The sequence below is a fragment of the Brassica oleracea genome, chromosome C1 (genome assembly GCF_000695525.1).
Source record: "Brassica oleracea var. oleracea cultivar TO1000 chromosome C1, BOL, whole genome shotgun sequence".
NCBI classification, from domain to species: Eukaryota; Viridiplantae; Streptophyta; class Magnoliopsida; order Brassicales; family Brassicaceae; genus Brassica; species Brassica oleracea.
The window spans coordinates 20,333,805-20,346,498 of NC_027748.1; the positions used below are offsets into that span (position 1 = coordinate 20,333,805).

Sequence of the window (12,694 nt, forward strand, 5' to 3'; positions counted from 1 at the left end):
GGATGCAGTTTCACAAAATGTCCCACTGCCCCAACCAGGCACTTCAGTCCTTTATGGGAATAAAGTGTGTTTGGTACTCCTCTGAGGTCAACCCAGAGTGGCATGGCTGACAAGTCTGGAGGATGCTGAGCAGACTCTGGGGTCCAGACATTAACCACCAACGGAATATCCGCTATATGCCAATACTTTCTTTGAATCACCCGGTTCCTCATTTGATCATTTTCAATTCGGAACAACACAGTATTCTTCGCAATAAACTGGACATCAATCTTGCTACCCGCCTTGGGAGCGGTCCAAATGCGATTGACGGTTGCGTGAATTGAGCCCACATCAATTTGTTTTGTCAAATTACATAAGCGGGAAATATACTTTTTGTTAGGCATAATTAGTTTCTCTTTATAATTTGTTCCCATAAAATTATTTAGAGTTAGGGTGTTTGCAGAACTGGAAAAACTGAAAAGAGGCGCAGACTTGAGAGAGAACACAGACGCTCATACATCTGAAACTGTCTCGAAATAAGGTAACCACGATCAAACTCTTTATTCTTGTTCTACTCTTTCATTATGCTAGGATTGATAATTAGATGATTTTGGAATCGATTACAGATTTGTGATCTTCGTACCCTGGCTTATGAAAACTGATTATATCAATGTAACCATTGTTCTGAATTCTTATGATTTGTTTTTTTGAATTTTCGATAAGTCTACTATGGATATAACCATTTACACCAAAACTACAAAATAATCTTTTCCCATGATTAACACATGAAATCTCATTAGCTTTTTAAAAGGAGAAGATTACTCAAATAACACTAATCTATGTTATTGATCAAAAGTATGTCGTTGAAAACCTTCGATACATGATGACAGATTTATTAATTTCTGGAAAATTTATTTCTTCCAGCAGATTTATCACGACAGACTTATTTTCGTTGTAGACTTTTTACAATATCAATCAAGGTTCAGGAATTGTTTTTGACATTTTTGATTGTCAAAGATAAATCAGGATAAAGCTTTTTACTTCACTCCAAGATGCACTGGTTGAGGTAGAGTTATATATTTGTGATGTAAGAGGACAAGGATATGACAATTGATCTAATATGAAAGGAAAGAACAAAGGAGTTCAAAAAAAAGTAGTTAGAAATTAATCCAAAGGCATTCTTCACACCATGTGGTTGTCTTAATCTCAGTTTTGTGCTATGTGATGTAGAAACTTCTTTTTCAAAATTTGTGTCTTTTTTTTTTGAAATTGTTCAAAGAATATATTGCTTATTTGCTTCTTCAACAAAGTGACAGTACATATTTACAATCATGGTTAAGGGATTAACCCTAAATCTTTGTCCAGATAAGTTGGAAAATTCATGTTAAAAGTGTCAAAGCAACACGATTTCAAGCCTCAGAAATCAGAGAAGCATTAAGTACTGATGACCTAGTAACACGAAGTAGTTCTGAATCTCTTGCTTTAAGTGAAACACATGGAATTGTAGGTTTTGAGTTTTTATTTGGCATGGTTGTTTGGTATGACATTCTTTTTGTTGTCAACACTGTAAGCAAGAGCTTGCAATTAGAACATATTGAGATCGATAATGCAATTCACCAACTGAAAGGTCTTGTGTTCGAAACCTTATTGACGTGCTTGACTTTTGAAGAAAATAGAGGATTTCTGTAAAAACACAAAAGTTGCTTATTTTATGTTAACCATTTCAGTATAGGTTGCAACAAGTGAAAGACGTTTTTCGAAGTTGAAATTAATAAATAATTATTTTCGGTCTACCATATCACAAGAGATTAAATGGGTTGGCTCTATTATCAATTGAGACATCTATGGTTGAAAGACTTGCCTAGATGAGTTTGATGAATTATTTTGTAGGAAAAAAATGCAAGAAGGTCAATATTTCATCAATAAGCATTTTTTATTCTGTTTTTTTATAAACATTTTTTTTTAAATTTGATTGTTTTGTGGAAGTTCAATTTTTTTATTACTCTTGTTAAATGATTTTGAATTATATATATAAGATGGTTAATTTGCAGAATATGCATATTGATCAAAGAATGGTGAAAGTAACCATTGTATCACTTACACGGTAGGATGTGACATTTGACAAAAAAATCAGACATGTTTAACTTTTTTCATCAATGATTATGATCTTCATGCATTAAAATAAGATGGCACAAGTTTCTGTCTTCTAAATTTTAACATAAACATTCTATTTAGAAAGGGTAAAATAGAATAGTATATTAAATAATAATAATAAAATAAGTATGTTACAGTTATAGCATATGAATAAATATGTGGAGGAAGGAAGAAAAAAAGAAGAGCCCGGAGGAGTAGGGAAAAAGAGAAGAAGAAAGAAGAGGGAGGAGGAGGGAGGAATAAGAGGAGGCAAGAGGGTGGAGGAGGAGAGAGGCAAGCGTATGAGAGAGAGAGAGGAGGATGAGAAAGACAGACGAAAAAAGAGAGGGAGGAAGATGAGTAGGGGAGGAGGAGGATGAAGAGAGGGAAGAGGGATGGGGAGGAAGAAGAGGAGGAGAAAAGAAACTAGAAAAGGAGGGAGGAAGAGAGAGAGGATAAAGAGATAATGTACTATACTGCTTCTATAAAATTGAATAGTTAATGCATAATACATACAATATATCCAAAATAAATGTGTATTAGTTTTAGAGAAGAAAATAGTATTTTTTGAATTAAATATAAAATTTTGTAATTTTATATTCAAATTTTTTTAAACAAGTCAATTCATATTAGTGGTATTCAACTATTACTATTACCATGAATCCTCATTTCTATTCTATTTTAGAAAATAAGGTAGAGTATATGAAATACTTCTGATTCATCTTCTTATTTTTGTAATATATATATCCGTTTTTAAAAAAATTGCAACTTATAACATATGTGAAAAAATGAAATATTTTTTTCTAAATATAATAATTTGTTTATACAAATTATGTTAGAAAGATTAAAGATAACTAAATAGAGATGGGGTGAAACTCTTATTAACAATTTATAAAACAAAAAAGCTTGATTTTTGGATAATTGGAATAAAACGAGAGTGTGATTGATTACTTGATCCTAATCCTGCTGAGCTTGGTTGCTAGACACAATTACCTTAGTGAACATATCAAATTGAATTGTTAATTCCTATTTAGAAAAATTGGTCGTGCAACGAGAGTTGGCCTTCAAGGATCTAGACTTAGACAGTTTATCGCAATGAGATTTGGATAACTGATAACTGAATTCGGGTTCTAGGATAAAATTAATAAACCCTTCGAAACTATTTATCTTAGTTTTTTATTGCATGTTTGATATCCCTGGATCCAACGTTTTTTGCTATCTGCTTACAAACCGATATATTGTTCTATTTGATTTACTGCTTTCAATTTTTGTTTTAGCTTTACCAATAACTGATAGTCTATTCTGTCATTCACGCTTCTTATGGATTTGATCCCCAAGTATTACAATCGATCTCTTATTTGTGAGAGTGCTCTCGGGATAATTTCAGCATATCAACGCGTATCTTTTTGTGATTACTTGTTGTTGTTGTGGTCAAAATCGGTTACAACAAAATCAACGTCTGAAACTTCCCCAGAAATGTCCTCTTTAAAAAAGAGAGATAAAATTCAAAAGAAAAGAGAAGCGGGAAAACTTAAATCGAGCTTCGTATCAACTCGGAAAAGGATTCGCACGCTAAGTCTTCGAGAACGTTACTCCAGGCCTCGGACAAACGGATCCCAAACAACGAAACAACCATCGTCCAACTCGCCGAAGGGGCGAGTTCGACCGAACGCACCGTCCAACTCGCCGAACGGGCGAGTTGGATCGAGCAAGCCATTCAACTCGCCGAACAGGCGAGTTGGATCGAGCAAGTCGTCCAACTCTCCTAACGGGTTAGTTGGACCGAACGAGCAGTCCAACTCGCCCGTTTGGCGAGTTGGATAAACTAAGCCTGCCTTCGTCCTGTCCTCGTAGCTCCCTCCTTCGGTATTGGATCGAACCTGCTCTTGTTTCATCTCGATCAGAGTCATCGTTAAAACTTTACGATTTAAAAACCGCAAGAACTTGTTGTCTCGTATGAAGTTCGAATTGATCGTATAAAACAACAACGGTTAACTAAACAACTCGAACTGCTTCCACAATACGAGAAATTTGAATTCTTCGGAATCGAAGTCGTTTCGGAAGCGCTCTTTCGATAAATCGTAAAAACACTTAAGTCGGAAAACGGCCTGAAAGGGTCCAGAACGTGACTCGAAGCCCACTCGCGATTTTATACGAAATCGAGCCCAATCGTTATGATAAATGTGAAGTTTCCAAAGATAAACACGAAGATCGAAGGAAAATAGAATATTTCCGCGAAGCGATAAACTCGACCGAGGGCAGAAAGGGAAAGAGCAAACCGCCTCTAGGAGGAGTATATAAGGACTCGAGGTTGAAGAGGCAAGGACACAATTCTTTTTACTCTTAGAACTCTCTGCACTTAGAAACTTTAGGCATTATTCTCGATATATTTTGTTTCTATGACTGGCACTCGATTACTAGATGAACTCGCAACGGCGGTTCGATCTCTTGTTCTACTCTTTCAATCGAAATACGTTCGGCTTGATCCTCGAAAGGGGTACGTAGGCAGCCTTTCATAAGGTTCAGTCCGAAATCAATGAAAACATTTTTCGTTTCTTTTTCGTCTTCTGTTATTGAGCAGCGACTCAACTAGGTTTAAGGTTTTAGGTTGCTAGAACTAGGTAATTCGCTGACAGCTCTTGCGGCCGAAGCTTTTATAATCTCTTGTAATGATCGCAACCCTCTTACGCGGATTCGAAATAAGATCAACTTTTTCTAAACTCGTTTATTGTCTTTACATATTTTCCGCATTTATTTGGTCACTTGTCGTTGGCTCTCGATAGAATCCGAAATCTCAGGGAAATTTAGGATTTCTTGACTTTCCTCGATTACGGAAATCGACGGTGCGGATTTCGGTTCCCACAGTTGTTGGCTATTCCAGAAAATTCGATTCTCAAAAAATTTGTATACTTCTTATAAATTTTGATTGTATAAGTTTCAGCTCTCACGAGCGATGTAATCCGTCTCCAACATATCAATATCATTGAAAATTGATTCATGGATGGGTGATTCTGTTACGCATGAATTGGTTTATGTCATCTTACGGTCCGTTGCAATTGCAAAGGCCATAATTTTCACTAAATGATGAAGCGCTTTCCACCAATTTGTAAACCTGGGACACACCGACGGTTTCCTTCACAAAATTGAACGATAATTAAATCAAGATAATGGATCGGGCATAATTCTTTTACATTCCGGCAGGCAGAAGACCATTTCTAGTGGTGGCCAAACATACGATATCTCAAATCTCAACTGTGGAAGACAGCATGGCCTTCCAAGATAGAAATCACTTCATCATTGGTTGTGGGTCTGATGAATAAACTATTAAACTTGCACTTTTTGAATGTGCCCAACCCTAAAAACTTGGGCATTTTCAAAATTTCCTAGCCCTGCGTGAATCACCCCACCTGCATTATAATTCACGCAGTTGAGGTGATTTTATTCCAACAAAACAGGGAATTTTCGGCAATCCTCTCAAAAATATATAAACATATTCTAGCCATCTTTTTGCTATGGTTATAGAGTGAATTATTGTTCTTTTAATGGTTATTAGATGCAAATTCCCTATAAGGGCATAGTGTTTTGAATTGGCGTAGGGCATTATGAGATGTTAGATCGGCACTGGTTATAGTCTTGTACCTAGAGTCTATGTTTCGGTAGGTTGTGGCGTCATTAGCTTTGGTGAATGCAGAGTCAAAAACATCAATTGCTAGAAATATCAAGAATATAGCTTTCGTCCATCGTGATCTTTATTTCTACCTAAATAACATTTCAGACTGCAGTAAATAGAAACATACTATATATGAAATTAAACCAACCACTTGAACTGTGGATATTAAAATGTAGAAATTGACTTATAGTAGTGTGCATTCACGTTTGGGTTTGATTTGTGAACCAAAGTTTTTACTTCTTGGGGACTCCGAGCCTTTGCCTGAAATCTTCTTCCATAAGAGGAAGGCCTTCACGGAGCTTCACCTTCGGTTCCCACCCCAACACTTCTTTAGCCTTTGTGATATCTGGCTTCCTCTGTCTTGGATCATCGGGTGTGTTCTCCACCATCTTTATCTTTATGCTCGGGTTTATCAGCTGCAACTCATAACCATCATAAGAATCTGAAAGCACTCTAAATATTTTATCAAATAGAGAAAAACTAGACTTAGACTCTCACCTCCTTCACTGTCTCAGCTAGTTCCACCATCGTAAACTCGCCTGAGCTATTCAAGATTAGACACAAACCACAAGGGAAGATACTGGGTCTAATGGAGGAGTGTTAGGAGGCTAACCTGGGTTACCGATGTTGATGGGACCAGTTTCATCTCCTTCCATGAGGCGCATTAGCCCCTCAACCATGTCAGATACATAACAGAAACTACGGGTCTGTGTCCCAGGTTTCTGAACAGTCAATGCCTCACCCCTATATAATAATATTCAACAAGACCAAATAGATGAATAATCAAATTCCGAATTATAGCTCGACGAATTGAGGAACAGAGCTCACCTAAGTGCTTGAGCAATGAAGTTGCTTACGACACGCCCATCATCTATGTTCATGCGTGGACCATAAGTGTTGAAGATTCTGGCAATGCGGATTTCTACAGAGAACAAGGTAAGGAACAAAAGACGAGAGAGAATCTTGATGAAGCGAGGAAAATAAAACTGACCAATTCCATGTTGCCTATGGTAGTCAAACATTAAAGTCTCAGCTACACGCTTGCCTTCATCATAACAGCTCCTAACCCCTATCATCATACCATCCACTTTGTAAGACAGTGTAAAAGGCACACATATCAGACGAAATGATGAAGTGTATGAGGCTACCAATTGGGTTGACGTTTCCCCAATAGCTCTCAGGCTGGGGATGGATGAGAGGATCTCCATACACCTCCGAGGTAGAGGTAAGCAAGATTCTGTTCAAAAGAAAAGACTTATTTAGGGACAGAAGGAAATTAAAGATCAGCAAGAGTCCCAAACCTTGCGCCAACACGCTTGGCAAGACCTAGCATGTTAAGTGTGCCGATCACATTGGTCTTGATGGTCTTCACGGGATTGTACTTGTAGAAAATGGGAGATGCGGGACATGCGAGATGGTAAATCTGATCAACCTCGATCAACAGTGGCTCCGTGACATCTGTTTAAAACACAAATAAAGATGCTGATCTTCTGGACATAAGAGAAGCAACGAGGCAGAGAGTTTGAACTTTGAAGACCGAAATACCATGACGGATGAGCTCAAATCTAGGATGACCGATCCATTTCTTGAGGTTGTCCTTGGAACCAGTGAAGTAGTTATCAGCAACAATCACCTAAGAGGGGGTAGGGTAAACCAATGAGTAGTTGATCAAATGACGCTTAAACAAGATTTTAAATGAGAAAGAACCTCATTCTTCTCGTTTTCCATCAGCTTATCAACAAGGTGAGATCCAATGAATCCAGCTCCTCCTGAGATCAATATCCTCATATTCGACTACACATATGAGAGGATAACATTTTACAAATCAAATCAGCACATATTAGCAAAAAGAAACAATCGCTCTTTGACATGCCACAATGTTCTAAATGGAATCTCCAGGATTCAATCCTTGCGACCAATCAAACATCACTTAAACTACACGTTCGATTATATACATCGCGAACGAGATCAAGTAAACGAAACAAATGAGTAAATAGCAAAGATAGATCAGAACACGTGATTCCATGGGTAACGGCAGATTTCAAAGTAGGGAAGACGAGCGAGAATCAAGGCATGAGAGATCAAATGGGTATCGCAGGAACTGAAACAAAATCGAGAATTTTTTATCCAAAACTATGAAATGTTCACCTGAAAAAACTTGGAATTGCGGAGAGGTGAAGGCGAAGGTGGGGGCTTTGGGCTGCTTTGTTTCTCACTTGTCGCCATTTCTCAGATCACCAAACCTGACATTTTGAAACGAATCAATCAACAGAGAAACAAAGCTTTCGATTCGAGAGAGAACGAAAAAAATTACGAGATCGCTTTCCAAATCGAATGAAACCCTTAAACCAAAATTGGTGGTGTGATGTGAAGATTGCGAGGGATCTCTGTGTACTTATAGTCCTCTCCCAAGTGTCTGTCTACAAATATTTTGAATATATTTCGGGAATTATGAACTTTTATGGATGATTGATTCTTTTTAGATCTTTAATAAAATAGAAAGAAAATTAATGACATTTAGGTGAGTTAAGATGAGACTTCAAAAAAAACTAAAGGCGGATTTAATAAAAATTGGAAGTAACGTGGGTTATCTACTAGCTTATGGCAGCATTTGACCAAACGATTTTCTGATGTGGCCTAAACTGGTACGCGTTCTTTTTTTTTCGGCCGCAAACAACTATTTTATTTCTCAAACTTGAGGTGTTCAGAATAATCAAACCGGAATAGAACAACCATTTAAAATAAAATTCTCTATCAAAAGATCTCGAAGTCGAATCTGAGATCTGATTTTGCGCTCGGGGAATATGAATGATCTTGAAATCCGGGAAGCATATCTGCAGAGTATCTATCCTCTCTAATTCTATAGCAAAATTTGGCCAAGCATGAGGCTCCTTAATCATGGCGATCAAATCTTTGCAATCCGTCCCGAAGCTTTGACATGTCGAATACTGAAGCATACTCTCCATCGTCCATCATAGTTTGTCCACTTCTGAATGCAAGGCAGACTCTCGCCGTGGAAAATTTTGTGTCTCCATAAGTTATACTTTCCCCAAACTGCCATCCAAACTCATCCACACCCGCTGAACTGAGTGGTGGATCTCCATGACCCATCTATCATGCATATATTACCCAAGCTTAAGACTTGGGGATCCTCAATACTATGTTCTTGTGGAATTGATGGCACCATCTCGTTTGCATGGAATCAGGTTTGGCACTCACTCTCTGCATAACGAACTAGCTCTAATAGATCCATATCTATCCCCATTAAGAGTTTGTCATTTCAGGCCTTCCAAATATACCAGATTTTTCAGGAATAAGGATTCCTGTCTAATTCTTGCTCAACAATGTTGTTTTTTCTCCATAAGAGATAATCCATATTAGCGTAAATACTCGGTACCAGAAAGATATTTGGATTTGTTGGTACCGCTGATAGGGACCAAGCTTGTAAAGATTGCGGGCATTCGAAGATGGCATGAGTAAAATACTCTTCTGGTTCTCCACATCGTAGAAAATAGTATCGCATCTCATATTACACCTAATTAAATTCCTCGTTAGTGCCACATGCCTTGTTATCAATTGTCATATAAGACGATATATCTTTTGAGACACTTTTATCGTCCAAGCAAAGGCTTGGACTCCAGTGCCTACATCTCTTCCTAAATCTTCAATAAATTTCGGCTACCCAATATCCAGATTTAACTGTGTAGTGGCCATTCCTAGTGTAGTTCGAACAGAATGTATTGCGGCGATGAGTTGAACTTATAGCCAAACTTCTTATGAAAGGTATATCAGCAGGGTCAACATAATTCTACAGTAGTCCAACATCCCATTCCTTTGATTTCTGACTAATAAGGTTGATTGTTGGGGTCAAAATCGGTCATAACGAAATCAATGTCTGAAAGTCCGTAAAAATCGGCATGAACGTTTTTACGAAAAATAAATCTTAGAAAAAGATCTATTTTTACGAAAACACATTCAGGAAAAATCGGAGAAAGACGCGAACAAGGTTGCCGCGTAGCAACCAGCACAAAAGCTGGTCGCTACGTAGAGACCGAGCTCTCACCAAAGCTCGGTCGCTACGTAGCGTGCTCAGTAGCGTACTACGTAGCGAGCTCTCAGCAAAGCTTGGTCGCTACTTAGCGACCGAGCACGTACACAGCTCGGTCGCTACGTAGCGACCGATCTCTCTCCGAAGCTTGGTCGCTACGTAGCGACCGAGCATGCACACGGCTCGATCGCTACGTAGCGACCGTGCTTTCTTAAAAATCGATACGACACGAATCCATGCATTCTAGTCTACTCTTTAATGCTATCTCCAGCAAGCCATGGCTAAACCATTCTTTGTTTCTCATCACTCGAAGTCATCAGTCAAACTTTACGATAAAAACCGCGGGAAGTTCGAAGAAACCGTAAAAAACGTTTCGAGTCAAAGACGGCCCAAAGGGACCTAAAACGCAGCTCGGAGCCCACTTACGAATTCTTAACCAAAAACCCATAAGCCTTATGAAGGTTTATGCTTGGTTCGTAAGGCAAGATAAATGTCAAGTTTCCGCGGATAAATGGAAAGTTTCCGAAGATAATCACGAAGGTCGGAAAACTCGGAATATCTCCATTTTTGAGCTATGATGGCTTAAGGACAGAAGGGGAAAAGCTAAAACCGACTTTAGAGGAGTATATAAGGAGTCCTAGGCGAGAAGGCACGGAGGGATGTAATACACAACAAACTTAGCACTTAGAGCAATTTAAGCAATTTTCCGTTTTTGTTATTCGAGCTGCGACTCAATTAGGTTTAGCAGCTTTAGGGTTTTAGAACTAGGAATCTCGCTGACAGCTCTCGTAGCCCAGGCTCTTACCTTGTTGTAACACTCAAACACGAATTCATAATTAGATCAACTTTGCTCTCTTTTCGAATTCTTATCTTTTATCGTCTTTATATCGTGTTCTGATTGCTTGGCGTGTGGTATTAGCAGATATCCGGGACCTCTAGGAAATTAGGGTTCTCCTACTTTCCTTATTTAAACGGAAATCGGCAGTGTGAATTTCGGTTCCCCCAGTTTTGCGCTAGAAGGAGGGGGGGGGGGTACAGATCAATCTAACTCACAAAAGCCACTGAACGATCAGAAACGATATGCAAAACTCGATCTGCGCGAACGTCATATCATTCAAGGGGGGAGCAACGGTCGATCGGGGTAAACCTCGTAATGATCTCCTTGTTATTGTGTTAACGATTCATGACATCGATATCGCTAGGGTATTAATCGATACTGGAAGTTCAGTTGATATCATCTTCAAAGATACTCTCGAGAAGATGAAGATCGATCCGTCCAAAATCGTGGAAAATCTTAGCCCGCTAGGCCAACGCCTATGCAAACGCCACAGTTCTTGAGAAAATCGAAAACCGTGCTGTGACTTTTCGCCACAGGACGTGCAATGAAACGATCTAGAGATTTCTCTTTTTAAATATAAAGGGAAACGATAAATCTTATCAAACCCCGTAAGTTTGGCTCATTACCGAACAAAAGAAATCTCAATGCGTAAGGATTTTACCAAAACACGTTTTCCGAAAACATTTCGGAAGGGTAAAACTTGTTCTCCCAAAAACCGCAGAAAACCCCTAGGTTAATCGCGGAAAAAGGAAGCGCAACAAATCGATTACACAGCTCGGTCGCTACGTAGCGACCGAGCCGTGTGCACTCGCTATGTAGCGACCTGTCAAGCCTAAAAAGGGTCCTCCATTGCGTTCTGTTTTGAATCCTCATCGTAACGCTTTTTGTTTCGTCTCAATCGGAGTTTCCGTTGAGATTTTACGACAAAAACAAGTAGGACTCTTCTTGGCTTGCTTCCACTTGCTACGTAGCGACCTGTCAGGCCTCCAGCTCGCTACATAGCGACCTGACAGGCCTAAAAAGCTCTTCCTTTGTGTTCTCTTTTGAATCCAGATCGAAACGCTTTTCGTTTCGTCTCAATCGGAGTTTCCGTTGAGATTTTACGGCGAAAACAAGTAAGACTCGTCTAAACTCCTTCGCTTGCTCCGACCCGCCCTTACCTCCATCCTTGTGTTCTCCTTCAAATCTCGATCGAAACGTCTCTTGTTTCGTCTCGATTGGAGTTACCATTGAAACTTTACGATAAAAAAAAACCCGCGAAGACTAGTTTTTTCGCGTGGATTCAGATTAATCGTATAATACGACAACCGTTAACTTAACACCTTAGCCGCCTAAACTATACGATTACGTTGAACCCTTTTATTGACTTCGTATCAGTCAAGTTCGGAAGATAAATGTCAAGTCTCAAAGGATAAACACCAATATCGAAAAAGGCGAATATACACAAGAAGAGTAACGGGAAACGAGCAAGCAAAACTGAGAAGAGACAAAACTGCATCTTCGAGAGAACTAAGGTATTTACGACTTGAAATTTTTGAAATCAGACTTGGAGTTTTCGTAAGAAAATACTAAGAAATAAAAACGCCTTTGTGACTGTCATAGAACTTTAGGGAACGTAAAACCTAGGGGGATAGTCCAGCCAACTAAGTCTTAGGTGATTTTTCCTGTCTCGATATATTGTCCCATAACTGTTCGTCCAGATCTTGCAAACCGACCTAAACTCTCCGAAAATCGAGAAACGATCGCCACGGATATCAAGCTCGCTTCCTAAGGAGAGAAAAAACTAGAGACATGAACGTCGTCTTAAAACCGATTCGTTTCTGGCAATTCTCTCGGAACCGACATATTCCAAGTCTTCAACCTGGAAACAACCAAATCACAGTCCAAGCGTCGTCTTCAAACCGACTCGGACTGTTGATCATTCTATTCCTCGAGAAAAAAGGGACGGCGTAGGTGCGTATACTATACTCGTATACTCCCATACTTCAAAAACATATTCAAACAATGCGGTGTCTCATCAAGATCA

At 38.9% G+C, this 12,694-nt stretch overlaps 1 protein-coding gene and 1 pseudogene across 1 annotated transcript; both read right to left on the reverse strand.

Moving 5' to 3' along the window:
- Positions 1-5,818: 5,818 nt before the first annotated feature.
- LOC106310317 (UDP-glucuronic acid decarboxylase 5) lies at positions 5,819-8,320 on the reverse strand. Its single transcript, XM_013747553.1, has 11 exons — positions 8,097-8,320; positions 7,931-8,025; positions 7,490-7,576; positions 7,328-7,415; positions 7,084-7,240; positions 6,931-7,019; positions 6,774-6,851; positions 6,611-6,704; positions 6,396-6,526; positions 6,281-6,321; positions 5,819-6,198 (listed from the first exon to the last, which is right to left on the reverse strand). Exons 2-11 carry the CDS (start codon positions 8,006-8,008, stop codon positions 6,016-6,018), a joined length of 1,026 nt encoding a protein of 341 aa, XP_013603007.1. The 5' UTR covers positions 8,009-8,025; positions 8,097-8,320; the 3' UTR covers positions 5,819-6,015.
- Positions 8,321-8,674: 354 nt separating this feature from the next.
- The window catches only part of LOC106334467, a 36,374-nt pseudogene continuing 32,354 nt past the window's right edge, over positions 8,675-12,694 (reverse strand).